The 18,934-nt window shown below is 47.0% G+C and overlaps 1 protein-coding gene across 7 annotated transcripts in view; it reads left to right on the plus strand.

Annotated features, from left to right (window-relative positions):
- Positions 1-13,901: 13,901 nt before the first annotated feature.
- ZMYND8 (zinc finger MYND-type containing 8) overlaps positions 13,902-18,934 on the plus strand; it is a 129,088-nt gene continuing 124,055 nt past the window's right edge. The window contains exons 1-3 of one of the 7 annotated variants that reach the window (XM_082431387.1): positions 13,902-14,148; positions 14,831-15,064; positions 16,238-16,308. Coding sequence is in view for 3 of the 7 variants with exons in the window: in XM_082431383.1 (XP_082287509.1) it covers positions 15,051-15,064 (14 nt within the window). In the remaining 4 variants the exon portion in view is untranslated. Of the gene's footprint in view, positions 14,149-14,595; positions 15,065-15,387; positions 15,519-15,587; positions 15,702-16,237; positions 16,309-18,934 lie in introns of those variants that run through there. The other 6 variants (XM_082431383.1, XM_082431376.1, XM_082431384.1 and 3 more) reach the window with 6 other exon arrangements.

The raw sequence follows: 18,934 nt of genomic DNA on the forward strand, positions 1-18,934 counted from the left end.
CTCTGGTGGATCTGTGTTCACTCATTCCACAGATATTTATGGCGCACCTCCTGAGGGCCAGGCACTGTGTTAGGCTCTGGGAGTCCATCATCAGAACCCAAGATGAGTCCCTGCCTTCCTGTAGCTTACAGTTTACTGTACATTCACATCTGACACAGAGCCAAGAAGGGCTTTAGCATGAGCCTTCCAAAGACCGGGGACTTTGCTTCTTGGCCCTCCCACTGATTAACTGTCCTCAGTTTTCCTCTCTGTTAAATGGGTTCAGCCACTCATGCTGTGTAACTCAGAAAGCTTTGTGGTGAGGCCCTAGGAGATGACATCCAGTAGAAGAATAGCCTTACTGGTTGCTCTTTATGGCATCTGTATTGGGTGCTAAGAATTGGGTAGCTAATTTTCTTGGAGTCCCAACTCCACCCTGGGTGGCTCGTGCTGTTATCTTCCTTACCCAGAGGCAGAAACAGGTCAGAGAGGCTGAGTGACTCTTCCAAGGAGGCTCAGGACTCCAAAACAGAAAGGTAAGGAAGAGAAGACCCTACTGGGGAGAGTTTGATGAGACCAGAGAGTTAGGGGTGCCAGATTAAATGCAGGATGGACTTAGACTATAAGACTGTTCATTGTTTATCTGAAGTTCAACTTTAATTGTGTGTCTTCTATTTTTGTTTGCTAAACCTGGCCACCCCACAGAGGTTCTGACGTTAGGCTGATGGAGGCCTGGGTATAGCTGGGACAAGAAGCGTTGGGGTGAGTCAGCGCTCCTGGTCCTGGTGAACCGGGGAGGTGGGAGATGGGGAAGAGGGGGCGCGGGTGTGTGTGTGCCGGTAACAGCAGGGAAAGGGGCAAGGATGGGAAGACCCAAAACCCAAGTAACTTCCAGCCCCAGGGTAACACCTTTTCTGCCTGGGGGCCTTCAGCTCCTCAGCTGCTCCTTTGTTTGAGCTGCTCTCTTGTGAATTCTGAGTAGTCAGTTTAGGTTGACCCGCCCCTGCATGCAGCTCCTCCGGCCACACCAACTTTTGCTTTACCTACCAATCACTGTAGCTTCCTTTTGTAACCTGGTTACCCCCCTGGCTGGCTTCAGTTTTCCTGACTCTTAAAACGTGAGTTTCCGAATTCTTTGGCGGATTCAGGCATCCTTATGGCTGATTCATTCAGCCAGTCCTTGTTCAACATTCACCAAATTATTTTTGAGCACCTACTGTCTGAGAGGGAGGCACAGAATTGAACAAAACAGACACTAAATAAGAAGTCAATGATAAGAATTTATATCCAGTTATTAAACTTGTATTAAGCATTCATTTATGATTGCCATAGCAGCATGAGGGCAACAAATAGCAAGGGGCAGTCTGATTTATTGGGAAATGAGTCCAGGAAGGGTACCCTGAAGAAATGAATTTTGTGCTGGGTTTTGAAGGATTAGTAGGAGTTAACCTGATAACAACAGTGATAGTTAAGTGGTGCCAGACACTGTGCCAAATAAACACTATTACTAAAGGAACTAATTTACTCCTGTCAACACTAGGGGATGTGTCATTATCCACATTTTCCAGGCCCAGAGAGGTTAAGTTACTTGCACAAGGTCACACAGTGAGTGAATGGCAGAGTCAGAATTTTAATCCAGCCAGAAGCCTAGCTGGCTTCAGAGCCTCCCAAGCTGGCTGGGGTCAGGCTGGAGCTGAGACCCAAGCTGAAGTTGGGGAAGGGAATCCTGCAGACCCCAGAAGGCCCAGTTAAGAATTAAAGACTTTGGCTTGAGAACAATGGGAAACCTTTGAAGGGTTTTTAGAGGTAGGGGGCGGGAGATGGGGGTGTGTCCTGGTCCAAATTGAAATTTCAAAAGATCCCTCTGGCTGCTGAGGTGGGGGATGGGAGCGGACTGGGGCCTGGGGGCTGGTGGGAGGCTGTTGCCTTCCTGCCCAGATAATAGCTAATGGTGGATCTGGAGCCGGCCACCAGCTCTGCAGAATGGAGTTACGTGGCCGGAATCGACAGTGTAAGACGCTCAGAAGGTAAATCCCACAGGGCTCTGGGATGGGAGGTGGGAGAGGAGAGGTCAAGGGTAATGACTAGGTTTGGGGCTTGCAGAACTGGCTGGGAAATACGAGGTTTGGTGGCCTGAGAGCATCTGAGTATTCAGTGTTGGCCAAATCGCCCAAGTCTGGGATTTCTGTTGGGGCTTTGGTGCGCTTTTTTTGTTGTTGGGAAATTGGTTTCGGATCACCTTTGAGTGTTTCTTGTCTACATTAGTTCCTCTTCTCCAAAGTATTTGTTGCTTGGAATATTAGAGGCTGAGAGGGCTTAGACTTCATTTTTCTTATGAATGTCTTCCTTTTTTCAGACGAGTACGTTACTTAATCTCTCTGCGCCTCAGTTTTCTCATCTGTAAAATGAGGTTAATAATAGTGCCTGATTCAGAGTTATTGGGAGGATTAATTGATACATAAATTGTGCTTTGTACAGTGCTTGGACGTGGTAAACTCAGTAGGTGCAGGCCGCTCTTCAAGGTAAAGACGGTGCTGCAAACGCTGCTGATATCTTGTGACCAGGAGGGAGGTGGACTCAGGGGTGGTTGTAGAAGGAGGTGAAAGCCCGTAGAAGTCACTCCAGCGACTCAGCAAGTACATGTGAAGCATCTTTCTGTACCCAGTAACAAGCAAACTGTTTAAAAAGTGTGCACAGAAGCTCAAGGAATTTATAGTCACTCAAATGAACAAACATTGAGAGAGTCCTGAGTGCTGTACCTGCTCTGGACTCTGGGGTGACAACTGTATATATGAAAACAAGTTTCCTGCCTTGAAAAGCAGATACAACACTTAATTTTAGAATGTACTAAGTGCTGGGAAGACAAACCGTTGTTTGAACCTGATGCAATGATCCCAGAGAGCTTCCTGGAGGAGGTGACGTTTGGTCCTGGCTTTGAAGCAGAAGGAGCAGGCGCAAAGGTCCTGAAGGGGTGGGAACTAGTTTGACAGGAGACAAGTGGCACGTTTCCAGGACCCCAAAGTAGGTAAGGTGGCTGGAGTGCAATAAACAGTTGAAGGGGAGAACTATTTCATTTACATTTCTATATATTGCCACAGATGAGATTCCTGGTGGTCAACTTTATTTGTATACAAATTATAACTCCGTACTGTGCAAGATGGTTCAAAATCCAAATCAGGGCCATGAAGATTTTGTAGAGAAACTACAAGTCAACCAGCTTCCTTGAAAAAAAAGTGAAGAAGAAATTTGATTGGACATTTGAACAGACAGTGGAAACTGCAATTACATGCCTGTCTACTGTTCTATCAATTGATTTCAAACCTTCAGAAATAGAAGTTGGAGTAGTTACAGTTGAAAATCCTAAATTCAGGATTCTTACAGAAGCAGAGATTGATGTTCACCTTGTTGCTCTAGCAGAGAGAGACTAAACATTGTAGTTAGTTTACCAAGTCCATTTATTTATTGAGCAACTACTATGCCCCAGGACTATGCTAGCCTGGGGAACACTAGTGAACAGACTCACAAAGCGCCTTCCTTTGTACACAGACAAAAAGTAGGTAAACGAAGAAATAAGGTGCTTATGTGTTGTGCTATGTCCTAGGAAGGAAATAACAGGTGATGCCCCAGAAATGTAAGGGAGTTGGCGTCAGACGGGTAATCAGAAAAGGCCTCTTGGAGCTCAGAGATTTAGGGACCAGCCTGGAGACGGCTCTGCAGGCCATGTTCAGAGATAGGATTTTCATCTGAAAGGGGATTTGCAGAGGTTTTCTGTAAAGGACGAGATAGTAATTATATTAGGCTTGGAGGGCCATATACTAACTCTATTGCAACTATGCGACCCTACCACTGTAGCATAAAAGCAGGCCTGGAGAATAATAAGTGGGTGCCCGAGGCTGTGTTCCAATAAAACTTTACTTACGGACACTGAAACTTGAATTCCCTATAATTCATGCATGCTACAAATTACTTTCATTTTTTATTTTTTTCAACCGTTTTACTTTTATTTTTATTTTTTTGGCTGCACCACGCAGCATGTGGGATCTTGGTTTCCCAACCAGGGATCGAACCCGTGCCCGCTGCATTGGGGGCTGGGAGTCTTAACCACTGGACAGCCAGGGAAGTCCCTCAACCATTTTAAAATGTAACAAAACTTTTTTAGCTCCAGGGCTAGACAAAAACAGGTGGTGGGCTGGATTTGGCCCCTAGGCTGTATTTTGCAGACTACTGTTCTAAAGCCATGGGAACCCATTAGAGGGTTTTGAGTCAGGGAATAAAAAAGTATGATTTAAGAGGGAAAGGTATGAAGACATGGTGTGATGCCAGAAAGTGGATGTAAGGAATCCTTTCCAATCGCGCAAGCAGTCATTCCACAAACACTGACTTCCCATGGTAGTCATGGTGCCACTGGAGGGGACCCATGATCTGTAAATCACAGTTCTACACTGCGGACTTTACAACAGCAGGAGAGGTTCAAGAGCAAGACAGAAATACTGAAAGAGAGGCACAAAAAAGCAAAAGTTGCATTGAAAAAACAGCAAGGTGGCAGACAGGTGCTGGAGTGCAGTGAGCCAGTGGCAAATTGGTAGGAGTTGAGTTGGAGGGCATGTGGAGGAGTTGTGATTTTATCCTAAGGGAGATAAAAAGCTGTGGAAAGTTTTTTAAAATTGTGATAAAATACATATAATGTAAAATTTACCATTTTACCCATTTTGGAGTGTACGATCCAGTGGCATTAAGTATATTCACAATGTTGTGGAATCACCACTATCTAGTTCCAGAACTTTTTCTTCACCCCAAAAGGAAAAGCCCAATACCCGTTAAGCAGGCACTTCTCATATTTCCCCTCCCCCACCCCCAGCAACCCTCAGTGTTCTTTCTGTCACTGTGGGTTTGCCTCTTCTGGGTATTTCATATAAGTGGAATCATATAATCTGTGGCTTTTTGTGTCTTGGTTCTTTCACTTAGCATAATGTTTTCATGGTTCATTTTTGTGTGTATCAGTACTTCACTCCTTTTTGTAGTTGAATGATATTCTACTGTGTGGATACACTGGATTTGTTCATCCATTCGTCCGTCGATGGACAGTTGGGTTGTTTCTACCTTTTGGCTATTGCGAATAGTGCTGTCCACAGAAAGTTCTGAGCAGGCAGGTGATAGTTTGTTAACAGGATCCCTCTGGCTGCTGTGTGGAGAAGAGCCCAGAGGGCAGGAGGGGAGGCTGGAGACCAATTAGAACAGGATTCCTAGTCTTGACTGCGCAGGGTGAACCTCTGGGAGGTGAAACATGCACTCCCACAGAACTGGAGCCGAATCCCCAGATGATTCTAAAGGGAAGAAGGCTGGAGGATTGGTAACCACTGGGAAGAAGCCATTAGAGGTCCTGTGGGTGAGCAGGGGCGATGATGCTGATTGAGGGGATTAGGTGACAGGCAGAAGAGCCAGGTTCAGAACACACTGGGTGGGGGGGTCGGGGGGGATGGGATGGGGAGGCAGGGGACAGAGTGCCCAGGTTTCTTGCTGATGGTTTGTCTTTTTTTTTTTTTAATTTTTGCCCGCGTGGAGGGGCATGTGGGATCTTAGTTCCCCAACCAGGGATCGAACCCGTGCCCCCTGTAGTGGAAGCACAGAGTCTTAACCACTGGACCGCCAGGGAAGTCCTCTCTTGCTGATGCTTTGGATGAGCGTGTGTGCGAAAGTGGGGAGTCGAGGGTGGGAGTTTCAAACGACCAGTGGAAGGGTGATTCTGTTGACTGGGATGGGGAGCCTTTTGGAGGAGCGGTTTGGGAGAGTGTAGAAGATGGGCTTGCCTCGCTCACTGGGAGGTCCCAGGAGCCCCACACTGAGGAGTCACAGGCAGGGGACGTAGGCTCTGGTGTTGGAGGAGCTGGGGAGCTGAGAAGCCTCTCAGGTGAGAAATCAGGAAAGACCCTCTGGACATGAGGTGGCACCTAGGGTGGCTGTTATGTCAACAAGCGTGGAGAACGAGCCACGGTGGGTCATGCTTCCGAACTTCACTGAAAAATAGAGGGAGATGAGGCAGGCAAGTCAGGTATGGAGCCAGATAAAGGGGTGCTGATGGGGAAGTCAGGGTTGCATTTAGTTAGTGGAGAATTGCTGAGAGTTTTTGGAAAACAGCAGTGAAAAGGATTGTAGCCAACGTTTGCTTTGAATGTTTTGTTTAATGGCAGGTGTTTTCATACCCTTTATTTTTACTTTTTTTAACCAATTTTTTACAGTTGAAGGATAGTTGATTTACAATGTTGTGTTAGTTTCTGGTTAATAACAGCAACGCGATTCGGTTATACATATATATATTCTTTTTCATTATAGGTTATTACAAGACATTGAATATAGTTCCCTGTGCTATACAGTAGGACCTTGTTGTTTATCTATTTTATTTATTTATTTATTTTATTTGTTTCTTTTTGGCATGTGGGATCTTAGTTCCCCGACCAGTGATGGAACCCATGCTCCTTGCAGTGAAAGCGTGGAGTCTTAACCACTGGGCCGCCAGGGAGGTCCCTATCTGTTTTATATATAGTAGTTTGTATCTGACAATCCCAAACTCCTAATTTATCCCTTCATATCCTTTAATTCATTTACTGTTCAGTACAACATTTTGAGATAGGAAGTACTGTTCTTGTTTTATAGGTAGAGAGCCAGGTGTAGAGAGTTATGGAAATTACTTGGGGTTTTGTCACTAGACAGTGACAGACATAGTCCCAAGGAGCTCAGGTCCTGAGTGTACATGTTCCAGGGGGCTCTCATTTGGGGTAGACTTGGAGATGGTATGCACAGGTGTGGGTGTGTGAGTATGTGTGGAAGGGTAAAGAATGTTCTGGAAGATTTTGCATCTGAGGAACGGAAGGATGACAGAGGAAGTAGTGAGCCTGTGTCTCACTTCTCCATGCTCAAGTACTGCAGCCGCACTTGGACTTTTTGTTCCTCTGAAACACCAAGCTCCCAAGCTCAGGCCTGCCTCAGGGCCTTTGTATTTGCTGCCAGCTCCACCTGGAAGGCTCCATCTTCTTCAGCTGCTATGTCACAGCCTCACTGGAAGCCTTCCCCCACCTGTCTAAAGCAGACTGCCCCCCCCATCCTGTCACTTCCATATACCCTCACCCTGCTTTGTTTTTTCTTCATAACATTCATAATTTGATATTTTATGTTATTCATATATTTGTTTAATAGCTCATTACCTCTTCTGCTCAGCTGTCAGCTCCTGGAAGACAGGAGCAACAGACAATAAATCTTAGAGGTACAAAAAGGGCTCCCTGCATATTTGTAGACCACCTGGATCCACAGCAAGAAGATGCCTGCCCAGGGGAGAGGTTGGATCTGGGTAGTTAGATTTGGAATCTGCTGTGGCAGTGGATGAAATGACTGCATGAAAAGGTTTCGAGGAAAGGAGAAACATCTAACATTTCTTGAGCCTGCATGCTGTGCCTGTGTTAAATAATCCTCACAATGTCTCTGAGGCGAGGACTATAGTCCCCACTTCACAGACTTGGAAACTGAGGTGCAAAAACATGAAATAACTTGCTCAAGTTCTGTAGGTAGGAAGAGAGGAATCTCGGAATGGACCCCTCTCCCCCATCAGGCTGGCTCCAGAGCCCAGATGAGGAGCATCGTTGGCTAGAAAGACAGAGCAGAGTCTGGAGTTAGAGGTGTCAGTGCAGATGGAGAGCTGGTCGCTGGGAGGGGCAGTGGTTTGGAAACTCGGAAATGTCCAGCATCAAACGTTAGCAAGAGGTCAAGTGGACCCAATACTAACTAAGCTTGTTGAAGTAGATTCTTGGAGGTCAGTGATGACTTTTTTTCTTTTAAAAAATTACTGCTCAAAAATAATGCAAATATAAAATGAACACATCAGAGATTTTGTCTCACTCATTATTAATGAGGATACTTGTAAGGTGTTATGATCAATTCAAAGGTGGATTCAAAGTACTGCAAGCCTAAGGAAGGAATGCTGAATTTACAAATAGATGCAAAAACTGGCAAAAACTCAGTTCAGTATCCACCAGGCAATAATCAATTGCATTCCAGGGGATTACATTTGCATTTCTATGGAGAAGAGTCATTTGCATAACTATTTATCTTCTACAAGTTACAGAGTTGTAAATAGCTCCAAAACACTGAACGGTGCAGGTAACCCAATGGGGAAGCTAGACAAGCTACACGTTAATCTTTTTTTGCCCATTTCCCAATCTTTCACAATTTTCCTAATATTACATTTATTAATTTATTTTTGAAGAAGTAATAGATTCGCATGGTTGAAATTCAAAAGTTATAATGGTGAACACAACACTGTAAATCAACTATACTCCAATTAAGAAAAAAAAGATATGGTGAAGTCTCCTGCCCACTCCTGACCCCCAGACACCCAGGACCCCTTAGAGGCAAACATTGCTAGCAATTTCTTAAGTATGCTTCCAAGAGATTCTATGCATAATAAGCAAACGTGTTAAGAAAAAAATAGGTACACACAGGTTTGTCTATTTAAGAAAAACAAATGACATTATATTCCATGTTCTGTTCTTGTGTTTTTTAAACTCAACAATATGTCTTAGAGATTGTTCCATAAAAGGGCTCCCAGATTCTTTTTTTTAAGATTAAAAAAAAACGGGAATTCCCTGGTGGTCCAGTGGTTAGGACTCAGCACTTTCACTGCGGTGGCCCGGCTTCAAGCCCTGGTTGAGGAACTAAGATTCCACAAGCCATGTGGCCTGGCCAAAAAAAAAAAAAAAAAACCTGCCAAAAAAATCATTTATGATTATTTTTATTGCAGTATAGTTGACATACAATATTTTACTAGTTTTAGATGTACAACACAGTGATTCAACATTTACATGCATTGTGAATTGATCATCACGTTAAGTCTAGTTACAATTTGTCACCATACAAAGTTATGGCACAATTATTGACTATATTCCCTATGCTGTACACTACATCTCTGTGACTTATTTTATAAATGGGAGTGTGTACCTCTTAATCTCCTTCACCTGTTTTTCCAACCCCCCCATCCCCCTTCCCTCTGTCTACCACCAGTTTGCTCTCTGTATCTATGAGTCTGTTTCTGTTTTGTTTTTTTTTTAGTCCCAGATTCTTTTTTTCACAGCTGCATAGTATTCTGTTGTGTAGCAGGACCATGTTTATTTAGTCACTCCCTTATTATCTTTTTTTTTTTTTTTGGCCGTGCCGCGTGGCATGTGGGATCTTAGTTCCCTGACCAGGGATCGAACCCGTGGTCCCTGTATTTGGAGCGCGGAGACTTAACCACTGGACCACCAGGGAAGTCTCTAATTACTCCCTTACTGTTGGCATGGTGACTTCTGAGTAAATAGTTAACTGAAAGGCATTAAGGAGTGGGTGAGTAGTGAGGCAGAAGAGACTGGAAGAGAAGTTTTCGTAGTAGAATTGGACTGTTAATAGCTCCTACCTGAGTTTCATCACCTAGGAAATGGGATTGATGATTCTCATGGTGCCCACCTTACAGAGTTCTGAAGGTAAATGGGTTAGTTCATGTAAGTTGCTTCTAACAGTACTTGACACAGTACTTGGAACATGGTAGCTATCAGTATTTATCATTATCCTCCTTGGAAAGTTTTTTTGTTTTTTGTTTTTTCTTAAAACCACAACTTAAAAAAAAATTTATTTATTTATTTACTTTTGGCTGCATTGGGTCTTCGTTGGGTTGCACGGGCTTCTCATTGCAGTGGCTTCTCTTGTTGTGGAGCACGGGCTCTAGGCTCGAGGGCTTTAGTAGTTGTGGCTTTCGGGCTATAGAGCACAGGCTCAGTTGTAGCACACGGGCTTAGTTGCTCCCCGGCATGGGGGATTTTGCTGGACCTAGGGCTCGAACCCGTATCCCCCACATTGGCAGGCGGATTCTTAACCACTGCACCACCCAGGAAGCCCAGATCTGGCTTGTTTTACAAGGATTCCTGGCTGCCTCTCTGTGTGTGTGCGCGTGTGTGCGTGCGTGCGCGCGTGCGTGCGCGCGCATGCGCACACACGTTTGCAATGGCAGAAGCAGGGGGCTCTGGTAGGAGAAAGGTGCAACCACCCAGGTGGGAGATGATGTTTAATTGAGCTCTAACACATATCGGTCGCAGTGTTAGACTGAGGGCACAATGGTGAAGGATTCAGACCAGGTCTTTGCCTTGTTGAAGGTCTCAGGCTAATGCAGGGTTTCTCAGCCTCAGCCCTGGTGATATTTGGGGCTGGCTAGCTCTCTGCTATGGGATTCCGGTAGGGAATCTAGCAGCATCCCTGATTCTCACCCTCTCGATGCCAGTAGCACCCCCCCAACCCCTCCTCCAGATGTGACAACCTAAAATGTCTCCAGACACCAGCACTGGTCTAGTGGGAGACAGAAACAAACAGAGCAAATAAATATGTGTGCTTCTTTCCATAATGGTAATTGCTCAGATATAAAAAGAGCAGGTCAGGGGAGGTCCCGAATCTTCTTTTTTTTTTTGGCTGCGCCACGTAGCACGCGGGATCTTAGTTCCCAGGCTACGGATCAAATCTGCGCCTCCTGCAGTGGAAACGCGGAGTCTTAACCACTGGACCGCCAGGGGAGTCCCTCTTTTTCCTTTTGATTTGTGTTTTCTTGCGTCCCTTACATCTCTTCCCACCCACACTGCCGCCATCTGCTTGATGGTCAAGTAGCATCTCCTCCCCGCTTTCCACCTGCCCTTCCTTCCCTCCTTTCTCCATTAGCGTAATCCTGCCAATCCCTCCTAGAAAGAAGAAAAAAAACAAAACAAAATAAAAAAATCTTCTAGAGGACACCTCTTCTCCAAGGCAGGGACGAGTCCTAACTACCTCTTTGTGGCTGTAACATGACTCGGTCAGCTCCGTGCTCTGAAGGTGAGCCCTTCTGTCACCGTGCCCGAAGTTGGCCTCAGTTCCAATTGGCCAAAAGGAAACAAAACAAAACAAGATATTTAAGACACTTCCCGGCCTCAGTCCCGGCCGTTTCATGTAACGGACAGAGAGGCCTGTTGCTCACTGAAGGCAGATAACTCCCAAGTGTGCTTATTTTCATAGTCAGCCGAACAGACTATCTTGGGATGCAGCTTGCCGAGGCTGCCGCTCCGGCTGCTGGCCTGGCTGCGGGCCATTTCAGTGGGGCCAGGCCTCGGCCAGTAAGATGCCTGGGGAAGAGGGCTGGGGTCAGCCCTTTGCTCTCCTTGGAGGCCAGCTTTATCACTGAGACACTCTGTCTGGCTTCCTTCAGCCAGATTCTATCCCCAGATTCTCTCTGACTCCTGGAAATATTGAGAGACACGTATTAATCTATTTTTATTAGCTCATGGCTTATTCATATCACCACGGAACCTGCTTATTTAGGCCTGTGCTGGCTTTGCTATCCAGAGGCACAATGGTTGGATTTTTTTCCTTTCACTTCAGCCAAGGTTTCCCACCTCGGCACAGTGGATGTTTAGATCACATAATTCCTTGCTGGGGGCCGTCCCGTGTGCGGTAGGATGTTTAGCAGTATCCCAGGTCTCTACCCATTAGGTGCCAATAGCACCTCTCCCCCCCAAGTTGTGACAACCCAAAAGTCTCCAGACATTGCCATCTATCCCCTGGGGGGCAAAACCACCCCTGGTTGAGAACCACTGATTTCAAGGAATTTTTATATTCCTGATTTTAGAGATGGCAAAGTGTCCCCCTCGACATCTTGCTGGAGGTTTGTAGGGAGAGAGGAGCTTTCTCTGGGCCTTTGAATGATTCTGATCTAAAGATCTCCCAGGTTCATCATTCAGTACTTAAAACATTCTTGAAGGAGTCCAGCTCCTAAAAGAAAACACAGATCATGCAGTTGCTGTTAGTAGATTTTAGCCTTGTTTCTGCTCTGCTTGGTTCGGCTTCTCATTTCTTTCTTTCTTTAGAGGCAGGCAAAAGTACAGGGTTTAGGGATGTGGAGTCGTCGCTGGATTGGAAGTCTGACCTCTGGCACTGGCTTGCTGTGTGACCTTGGGCAGCTCACTTCACCTCTCTGGGCTCAGTTCCAGCTCTCTTAACAATGCTCCATACTTCATGGAGTCAGTCTGTGTAAAGTGCTGATTTAGCCAGTGCCAGGCATGCAGAAGCTGCTGGGGCTACTCTCTGCAGTGGGGGTTTGAGAGGGGCAATCTCTAGATTGAGGCCAGCAACATTTGGTTTTCTTTATTCCCTGCTTATCAGCCACATTCCATCAAACCCAGGATTGGCCCTTAGTAGGCCTGCCTTGGGCAGCCTTTTTCAATCCGTGTCCCTCCCAGGATTCCATCTGCCACCATACCTTTGTCTCTGTCCCCAGCCGAATTGCTGTTTTCTAGATAACCTCAGACCTACCCGAATGCCAACAGCATTCCTCAAACAGAGCAGAGCTGCCAGAATAAGCCGGCAGCTTCCTGCTCTTTGCCCCAGAAAACATTTCAAGTGATCAAGTGATCAGGGGGAGGGAGAGAGGGAGGGGTAGGATGCTGCAGCTGCTTATGCAACCGGCTTTAATCCGGGGCTAAAATCCAACACGCCAACCAGCGCTGTATTTTATTTCCTCGGGGGCTCGGTCAGGTAGTTGTACACGAGATCCGCCACAAACTCGTCGTCCTGTTTGTCCTCCCCAAAGCAGCACCAACAGACACAAACAGTATCCCTTATAGGATGGTGGTGCCGGGCCACTGCCCGCACTGCCGGGAGGGAGAGCGCGGTCTGATTAGTTCTGGCCTCCTGTCCCCCGTTTGGTCTCCCCGTACATGGTTCTACCCCCAGGAAGAGGAGGCCCCTCCCTTCTGGTGAGGCCCAGGCCTGTTGTCCTGAATGCTGGACCTCTGTCAGGCCACCGAGTGGTGGTGGAGGTGTCCCTCCCTGCGTCCCGGCCTCCTCGGCCTAAAATTCAGCAACAGCGTCTACAGAATCCCCTCCCTTTTCCTAGAGCCTGGGCCCTGCCCCTGTGGTACAGGGTGCTTGGATTCCTGGCTTGCTCCTGTTTGATAGAAGTTCCCAGCCAGGAGGAATTTATGTACACACTGTGGGCATCTGTCGTCCACGTGGGGGTGGGCAGGGTGAGCAGGGCCTCAGCTCCACCGTTTTCTTTGTGGCAACGAACCGTGTGGGATGAGAAAGCCCACGAGTCCTAATTTTAGGAGGAGAAGGGGAGACTTTATTGGGCCATAGTTTTACCTCCTGGCATATGGCTGTGTCACCTCTGGAAGCTTTCTCCAGCCTCTAAAGAATGGTGTTTTATTTAGCTTCTGTTGTTCCCGCTTGCTGTTTTAAAAAAAACCTTGTTAATTAAGCACCTTGTCTTTAAAAAAAAAAAAAAAAAAAACAGCAAGTGAGCAGGGATGCTTTAAGATCCTTTTGGATTTGCTTTTTCTTTCTCAGGCTACAGACCCACGACCAAGGCAGCTTGACAGAGGAAACAGGCAAAGACCTCCTAATACTATTGAAATGGGTGGAATTATAAGCAGTTCTGCAACAGTAGTTAATATTTTACTGGGGAGCAGTGCCAGAGAGATGGGGGTGGGGTAGGGCTGTGTGTGAAATAGCTGTTCCACCTGCCTTTGGGGACCCGAAGAAGCCGTTCTCTGTGGAAATAAATTTAAGCAAGAATCCTTACAAAGCTCATGGGATTTTCTGCCACCGAGGGCCCAGTTTCCCAGGAACATCCTTACAGGGCTGGTTGTGTGGCAGGAAGGTCTAAGCAGTGGGTGTGTAGGCCTGACTAATAATGGGGGTTCTTGTTCCCTGGCTGAGTTTGACATCTTTCTTTCTCCCTCTGGATTTAAATGGCTTCTCAGCCCGAGAGGCACTGCCTGTGCCCTGGATTCAGAAGGTACACGCCTCCTTGGGAAGCCAAGGCGAGAGACAGCGGCGCTCTCTCTCTCTCTCTCTCTCTCTTTCTGCATCTGCCGGGAGAGCTGCCGCTGGTATTTTTCCACAGGCCTTTTCTGCGCTCTCAGGGCCTAGTTTTTCCCAGCCAGGCCCAGAGTCTGAGAGAGGGTTAATAGGCAGGAAGCTGAAGCCATCGCAGACTAATACGGAAGTCAGATTTTTGTTTAACTGACAGGTTTAGCAGGCCTCAGCGCTGGGGGAGGGGGCTGGGAGGGGAAGGGAAGTTTGTAGATCTAGGCATGTGGCCTGCTAGGAGCGCCTTTGGCTTTTCTTAGGGTAAGGATGGGGAGGGGGGGCCCCCTGGCATCCTGGCAGGGAGGCAGGAACCCATTTTGGCTTTCCTCTGAGTTCTGGCTGGGGGTGGTGGGGTGACGACAGGTTAGATTCTGGGCTGGGGCAGGCAAGTGGCTCTCTGGTCTGCTTTGTCCAGGAGGCATTTTGATAATGACGATGCAAACTTGACCACTTGGCTCCCCTCCTCCCCTCTCAGCCCGAGTGCTCTGTCCTCTGGGAAGCCAGGGCTGCCCTGGAGTGACTTGGGGGGCTCGCCTGGCCCGTCCGGTTTGCCTCAGAGGCCTGGCTCCAGCTTCTTCTTTCTCTTGCCCCCTGGGCTGTTTTCCTGGGCCTCCCCGCTCTTCGGCTTCACTTCCCCGCCCCCCCGCGGGTGGTGGGGAGAACATTCTGCTGGATTGTTCTAGAAGAGAGCCAGCCTTCCTCCCAGCGAGAGAGCCGTTTCCGTGGGGGCAGATGAGGGTGAGCCCTTGCAGCTCACCCCCGAAACTCTCTTGCCTGTGGCCTCTGGGCCTCGGGCTTTGCTGGAGCAGGTCAGGCTGGCTGCACTGGTTTGCTCCTGCCGCGAAATCTGGCCAGGGTGTGGGAGAAGGGCGTCTGCGGGCCCCTCTCCTAAGTTTTTCTTGCTGCAAAAGGCCTAGCTTAGCCTGTCTTTTTCTATGCACAGGATGGCTCTTGCTCACCAGAGCCTCACAAAGATAATCGCTCAGGAAGTGTTTCAGCCAATCCGGGGCCGCCTTACACTCCGATTTGCCGGGGCAGCCAATCGGGGATGAGCTTTTATTAGGCGGCCAGATCATCAAGCCGAAGTGCCAAACCCTTTTTCTGTGAGAACTAGGAGCCTGTCCTCCATGTTTTATAAGTATTGACATTACACAGTGTTAACAATGCATCCACAGAGGTAAGCTCGACTTTTTAACCATCTTTTCTCCCCCTCCCTCTGAGACATCCGCATTGTGGGCGAGCAGTGTGATTTCTCTGTGGCTGGCTGTGCCACAGTCACCCCTACAGCACTTAGGTTAACTTGGAACTGTTTAGAGAGATTTTTTTTTTTTTTTTTTTTTTTTTGCTTTCTTGGGTCACATGGCTAAGTAGCCATTAGCCAGAGCTCGGTTTTGCAAACTGGCAAGGGCCTGGCACACCTTTTCTTCCACCAGGACATGGTGTTTCTAGAAGAGTGTGAAGTTAGAGCCTGGTATTGCCAAAAAAGAAGCTTTTTTTTTTTTTTCTCCCCCCTCCTTCCTCTCTCTTTTTCTCTCCCTCTCTCTCTCTTTCTCTGAGCAGTTCCCCCCCCCTCCCCCTTGCACTCTTGTCTTCTCTTGTGTCACATGCCTGCTGGGGGAAGAAAATGGAAGGTAAGCAAGCAGGCTCCCCTCCAAGGAGAGCTCATGGCAGACAGCAAAGCAGGCAAGTTTACCTCTCCAAAGAGGTGCTGGGAAGGCTGGACTCAGTTCTGACCAGAGAGGACGTGTGTTTGCAAAAGAACCAAGCCCTCAGCAGAGCAGTGCTAAGGACAGATCCTAGCTCCTGGGGCCTAGGTGGGTGGTGGTGTCTCCCCATGGTCTTTTCTCTTCCTACAGGGTTTCTTCACTTGAAACTACATTGTTCAGCCTTTTTTCCTGACTTCTATTGATACAGAGTGTTCTTCTGCAAAGCCAGCCTGCAGCCTGCAAATGTTTCTGAAAAGTGTTTTCTAGGCTTTGGAGGAAGTTTTTGGAGTAGGGATGGGGATGGGGGGCGGGGGGGGGGGAGTGTAGGAGGGGGGGTGGGGGAGAGATGTTGGACAACATCCTGCAATAAATCTGAGGAGTCTTTTTTGGAATCCCTTAGTTTTCTCCTCCTGCATGGTTTTCAGTGGACTCATGTATCTTTTCTCCTTGTTTTCATTTTCCTTTCCCTTTTTTTTTTACATTGTATCATCCTCTGTCCTCCTGTGTGATAGAGTGCAGAGGAAATAAAATCACGTCTGTGGCTCATGTCAGCATTCCATATTCAGTGGTTGGGTTGTGTTGTTGTTGTGTGTGTTTTTAATAATCCCGTGTAACTGTTTAAAAAAATTTCCTTTTTGATCAAGTCCCAAATCTGCCAGCCTGTTCTCTCTTCTTAACTGTGGAAAAATGAGACGGTTGCTTGAACATTTGTTGGGTAAGTAAAGCAATCCATTTCTGTGACCACGTATAAAGAGTTTGGCGAACATTTGGGGTCTGTTTGTAACAGGGGGTCTTGGCTCCAGCCGTTGGGGGCTTTTTATGAGCAGGAACCCAAGGAGGGCTTTTTCATAGTGTCTTGATGTTAGGTTACTGTTTGAATCCACTGTTTTTCCTGATAACCTAGGGCTAGGATTGAAGATTATACTTCCTGTTTACCCTCAGGGAAGAAACGTTCAGTTCATTGTGACTTGACTGGAGACCTTGAATTGGGATTGTTTGGATATTAGATAGAAAACTCTGGGTAGGTGATCTGCTTGTGAAATGTAAGGAAACTGCTTGGTCTTAAGCGTCACAGAGCCTTAAACATGGGGGGTGGGGAGGAGCTGGGGGTGGTGGTGTGAGTCCTTATGTTTTAAGATACTTACATGTCTGTAAAAATCCCACCCACCACCAAACTTGGTCTTGATTCAGGACTCAGTACACAACAGACCCGGCCTTTTTCCAAGCCTGACCCACACATCTGTATATGCACACTTACCTTTACTTCTGATTTATTTCTCACGTTTTACATTTCTCCTGATCTCTTAAGGCTGCAGCTAGAACTTGAGAGTGACAAAAGTAGCTTCTTGTTTAGCATTTGCTTCAGAATTTCCCTAGAAGTTCACTGCATAAATTTCCAGCCTGGACTAATCCAGCAGGACTGTAAATGCTGGAAGTATATTCGGTTGCTGTGTTATGCCAACTTTATGGTCAATAATCTTTCTTCTTTTAAACCGGTGTCCAGCAACCCACCTTTGAGAACCAGTTGGAAAAAGGCTCATTTAATAATGAGGAATGCACCCAATTCTAAGCTGAGAAGTCTTTGCAAGACAGGCCAGCTTCTTAGAGTAAAAGGACAGGCCGTTAATGATGTAACATACTTAGAACTGAACTGCTTGCGTGCTACTACCCCACACAAGAAAGTTCAGAGGCTTTAGCTGTTTTCTTTGTTCTTATCTCCTGGCTGTAAATGGAAATTACATATTGAGGTTCTTGTGGCCTCCTTGGAAGCAATATCTAATCACAAGACTCCTGGTTTGGTGCCGTCAGTGTTTGCATAATGGTGCATTTGTTGGGCTGGAAGGAAACCTAAGGGCAAGGCATTTGTCCTCCAAAAGCTTGCATTAAAATGGCTCCCACAGGTTTGCAAAGCCAAGATCTGTTTTCAGATGTGCAGGCCCAGCAAGTTCTCAGCCCTGGAGCAAGCCAGCCACTTGCCTCTGGTCCTGGGGGCACCACCAAACATGAGTCTGTAAAAGTTAATGGCTCTCAAGGTAGCATTGTTTTCCAGTTTCACTCAGGGGGAAAAAAAATAAATGTCTGCATTGCAGCAGGACTAGCTAGGGACAGCAGTGCAGGCTCACGGTGCAGCCCAATGGGGTTTCTCTCTCCAGCTTTTGAACCAATAGACTTGGAGGAAAGGTTACAGATTGACAATTGCAGTGGCTGGACCGAGAGCGGGCCTTCTGGAAATTTCTACCATCTTTGTTCCTTTTAGGAAAAGCACATCCGTGGAGCTGAAGCGTCTCCTACATTCCATGCCTAGGGCATCTCCCCTCCCCCCCCTTTCTTTTTGACATCAAGGTAGATGGTCCTCTCTGCCACGTTTGTAAATTGCAGAGGGAGGAACAGAACGTTGGGCTGTTTTCCTTTCTCCTTCTGCCTCTTCAGTCCCCAAAGAGGATGTACAGCTGCAAGGAACAAACACAGACACACTGGAGCTTTTGATTCCTCTCCTTTTTTTTTTTTTTTTTTTCCTTCAAGACCCTCCAGGATGGATTCACTTTCTGCTTTGGGAAATTAAGTGGCATTCGTGTGGGGGAGCGGGAGTGACTGCTTTTATTAGCTCCAGAAAATGGTCAGTGTTCTGTCTGTAACTAGGAATTAATTATATATAATCACTCAGTAAACTTTCTACAGAGTTTTTCTAATTGCTGCTCAGGAACGTGGTTTGCCTTCTGGAGCTGAGTCCGGTTACTTTTATAATTAACAGCTCAAAGATTTGAGTCAGAAAGAAAGAAACAATGGGGCCTCCTGGATTATAAATTAGGGATGAAAACAATAGCTTTTTTTTTTTTCTTTTCTTTTCTTTCTTTCTTGTTACCCCTTTTCTTTTAAACAAAACATTCCCCCTTTTCTTTCCCCGGGAGAACAGTGGGGAAATGGCTTCAGGTCTTAAATAGGAGAGGGGGGGGGGAATGAGTCACCATTTCAAAAAGGGGAGGGGGTGACAGCAGCCCAGAAAACCCTGAAGGCAAAGGTAGGTTTTTCTTTTTTTCCCAAAGTCCAGCCACTTCACATGTGTGATCTCTTTGTTTCTTTTGCCTCCTTTCCCCCCCCTTCTCTCTCCTGGGCAGAGGCCACAAACATTTTTCAGCTGGGAAGCCCTAGGTCTGGCTTTGCCTCTGGTTTGACCCTGAAAAGAAAGCTACGTGCAAAAGTGCCTTGGCCACCCCGCAGCAGAGGAGGGGATTCGCCCTTGGCTTCAGGTTGCTAAGGCTGTGGATTCCCTTCCCCTCCACCCCACTCTGCTTACTGATAAACAAGCAGGCAGGAGCCATTTCAGCACTGCAGCAAGCTGG

This window comes from Balaenoptera physalus (assembly GCF_965194825.1).
Source record: "Balaenoptera physalus genome assembly, chromosome: 16".
NCBI lineage: Eukaryota > Metazoa > Chordata > Mammalia > Artiodactyla > Balaenopteridae > Balaenoptera > Balaenoptera physalus.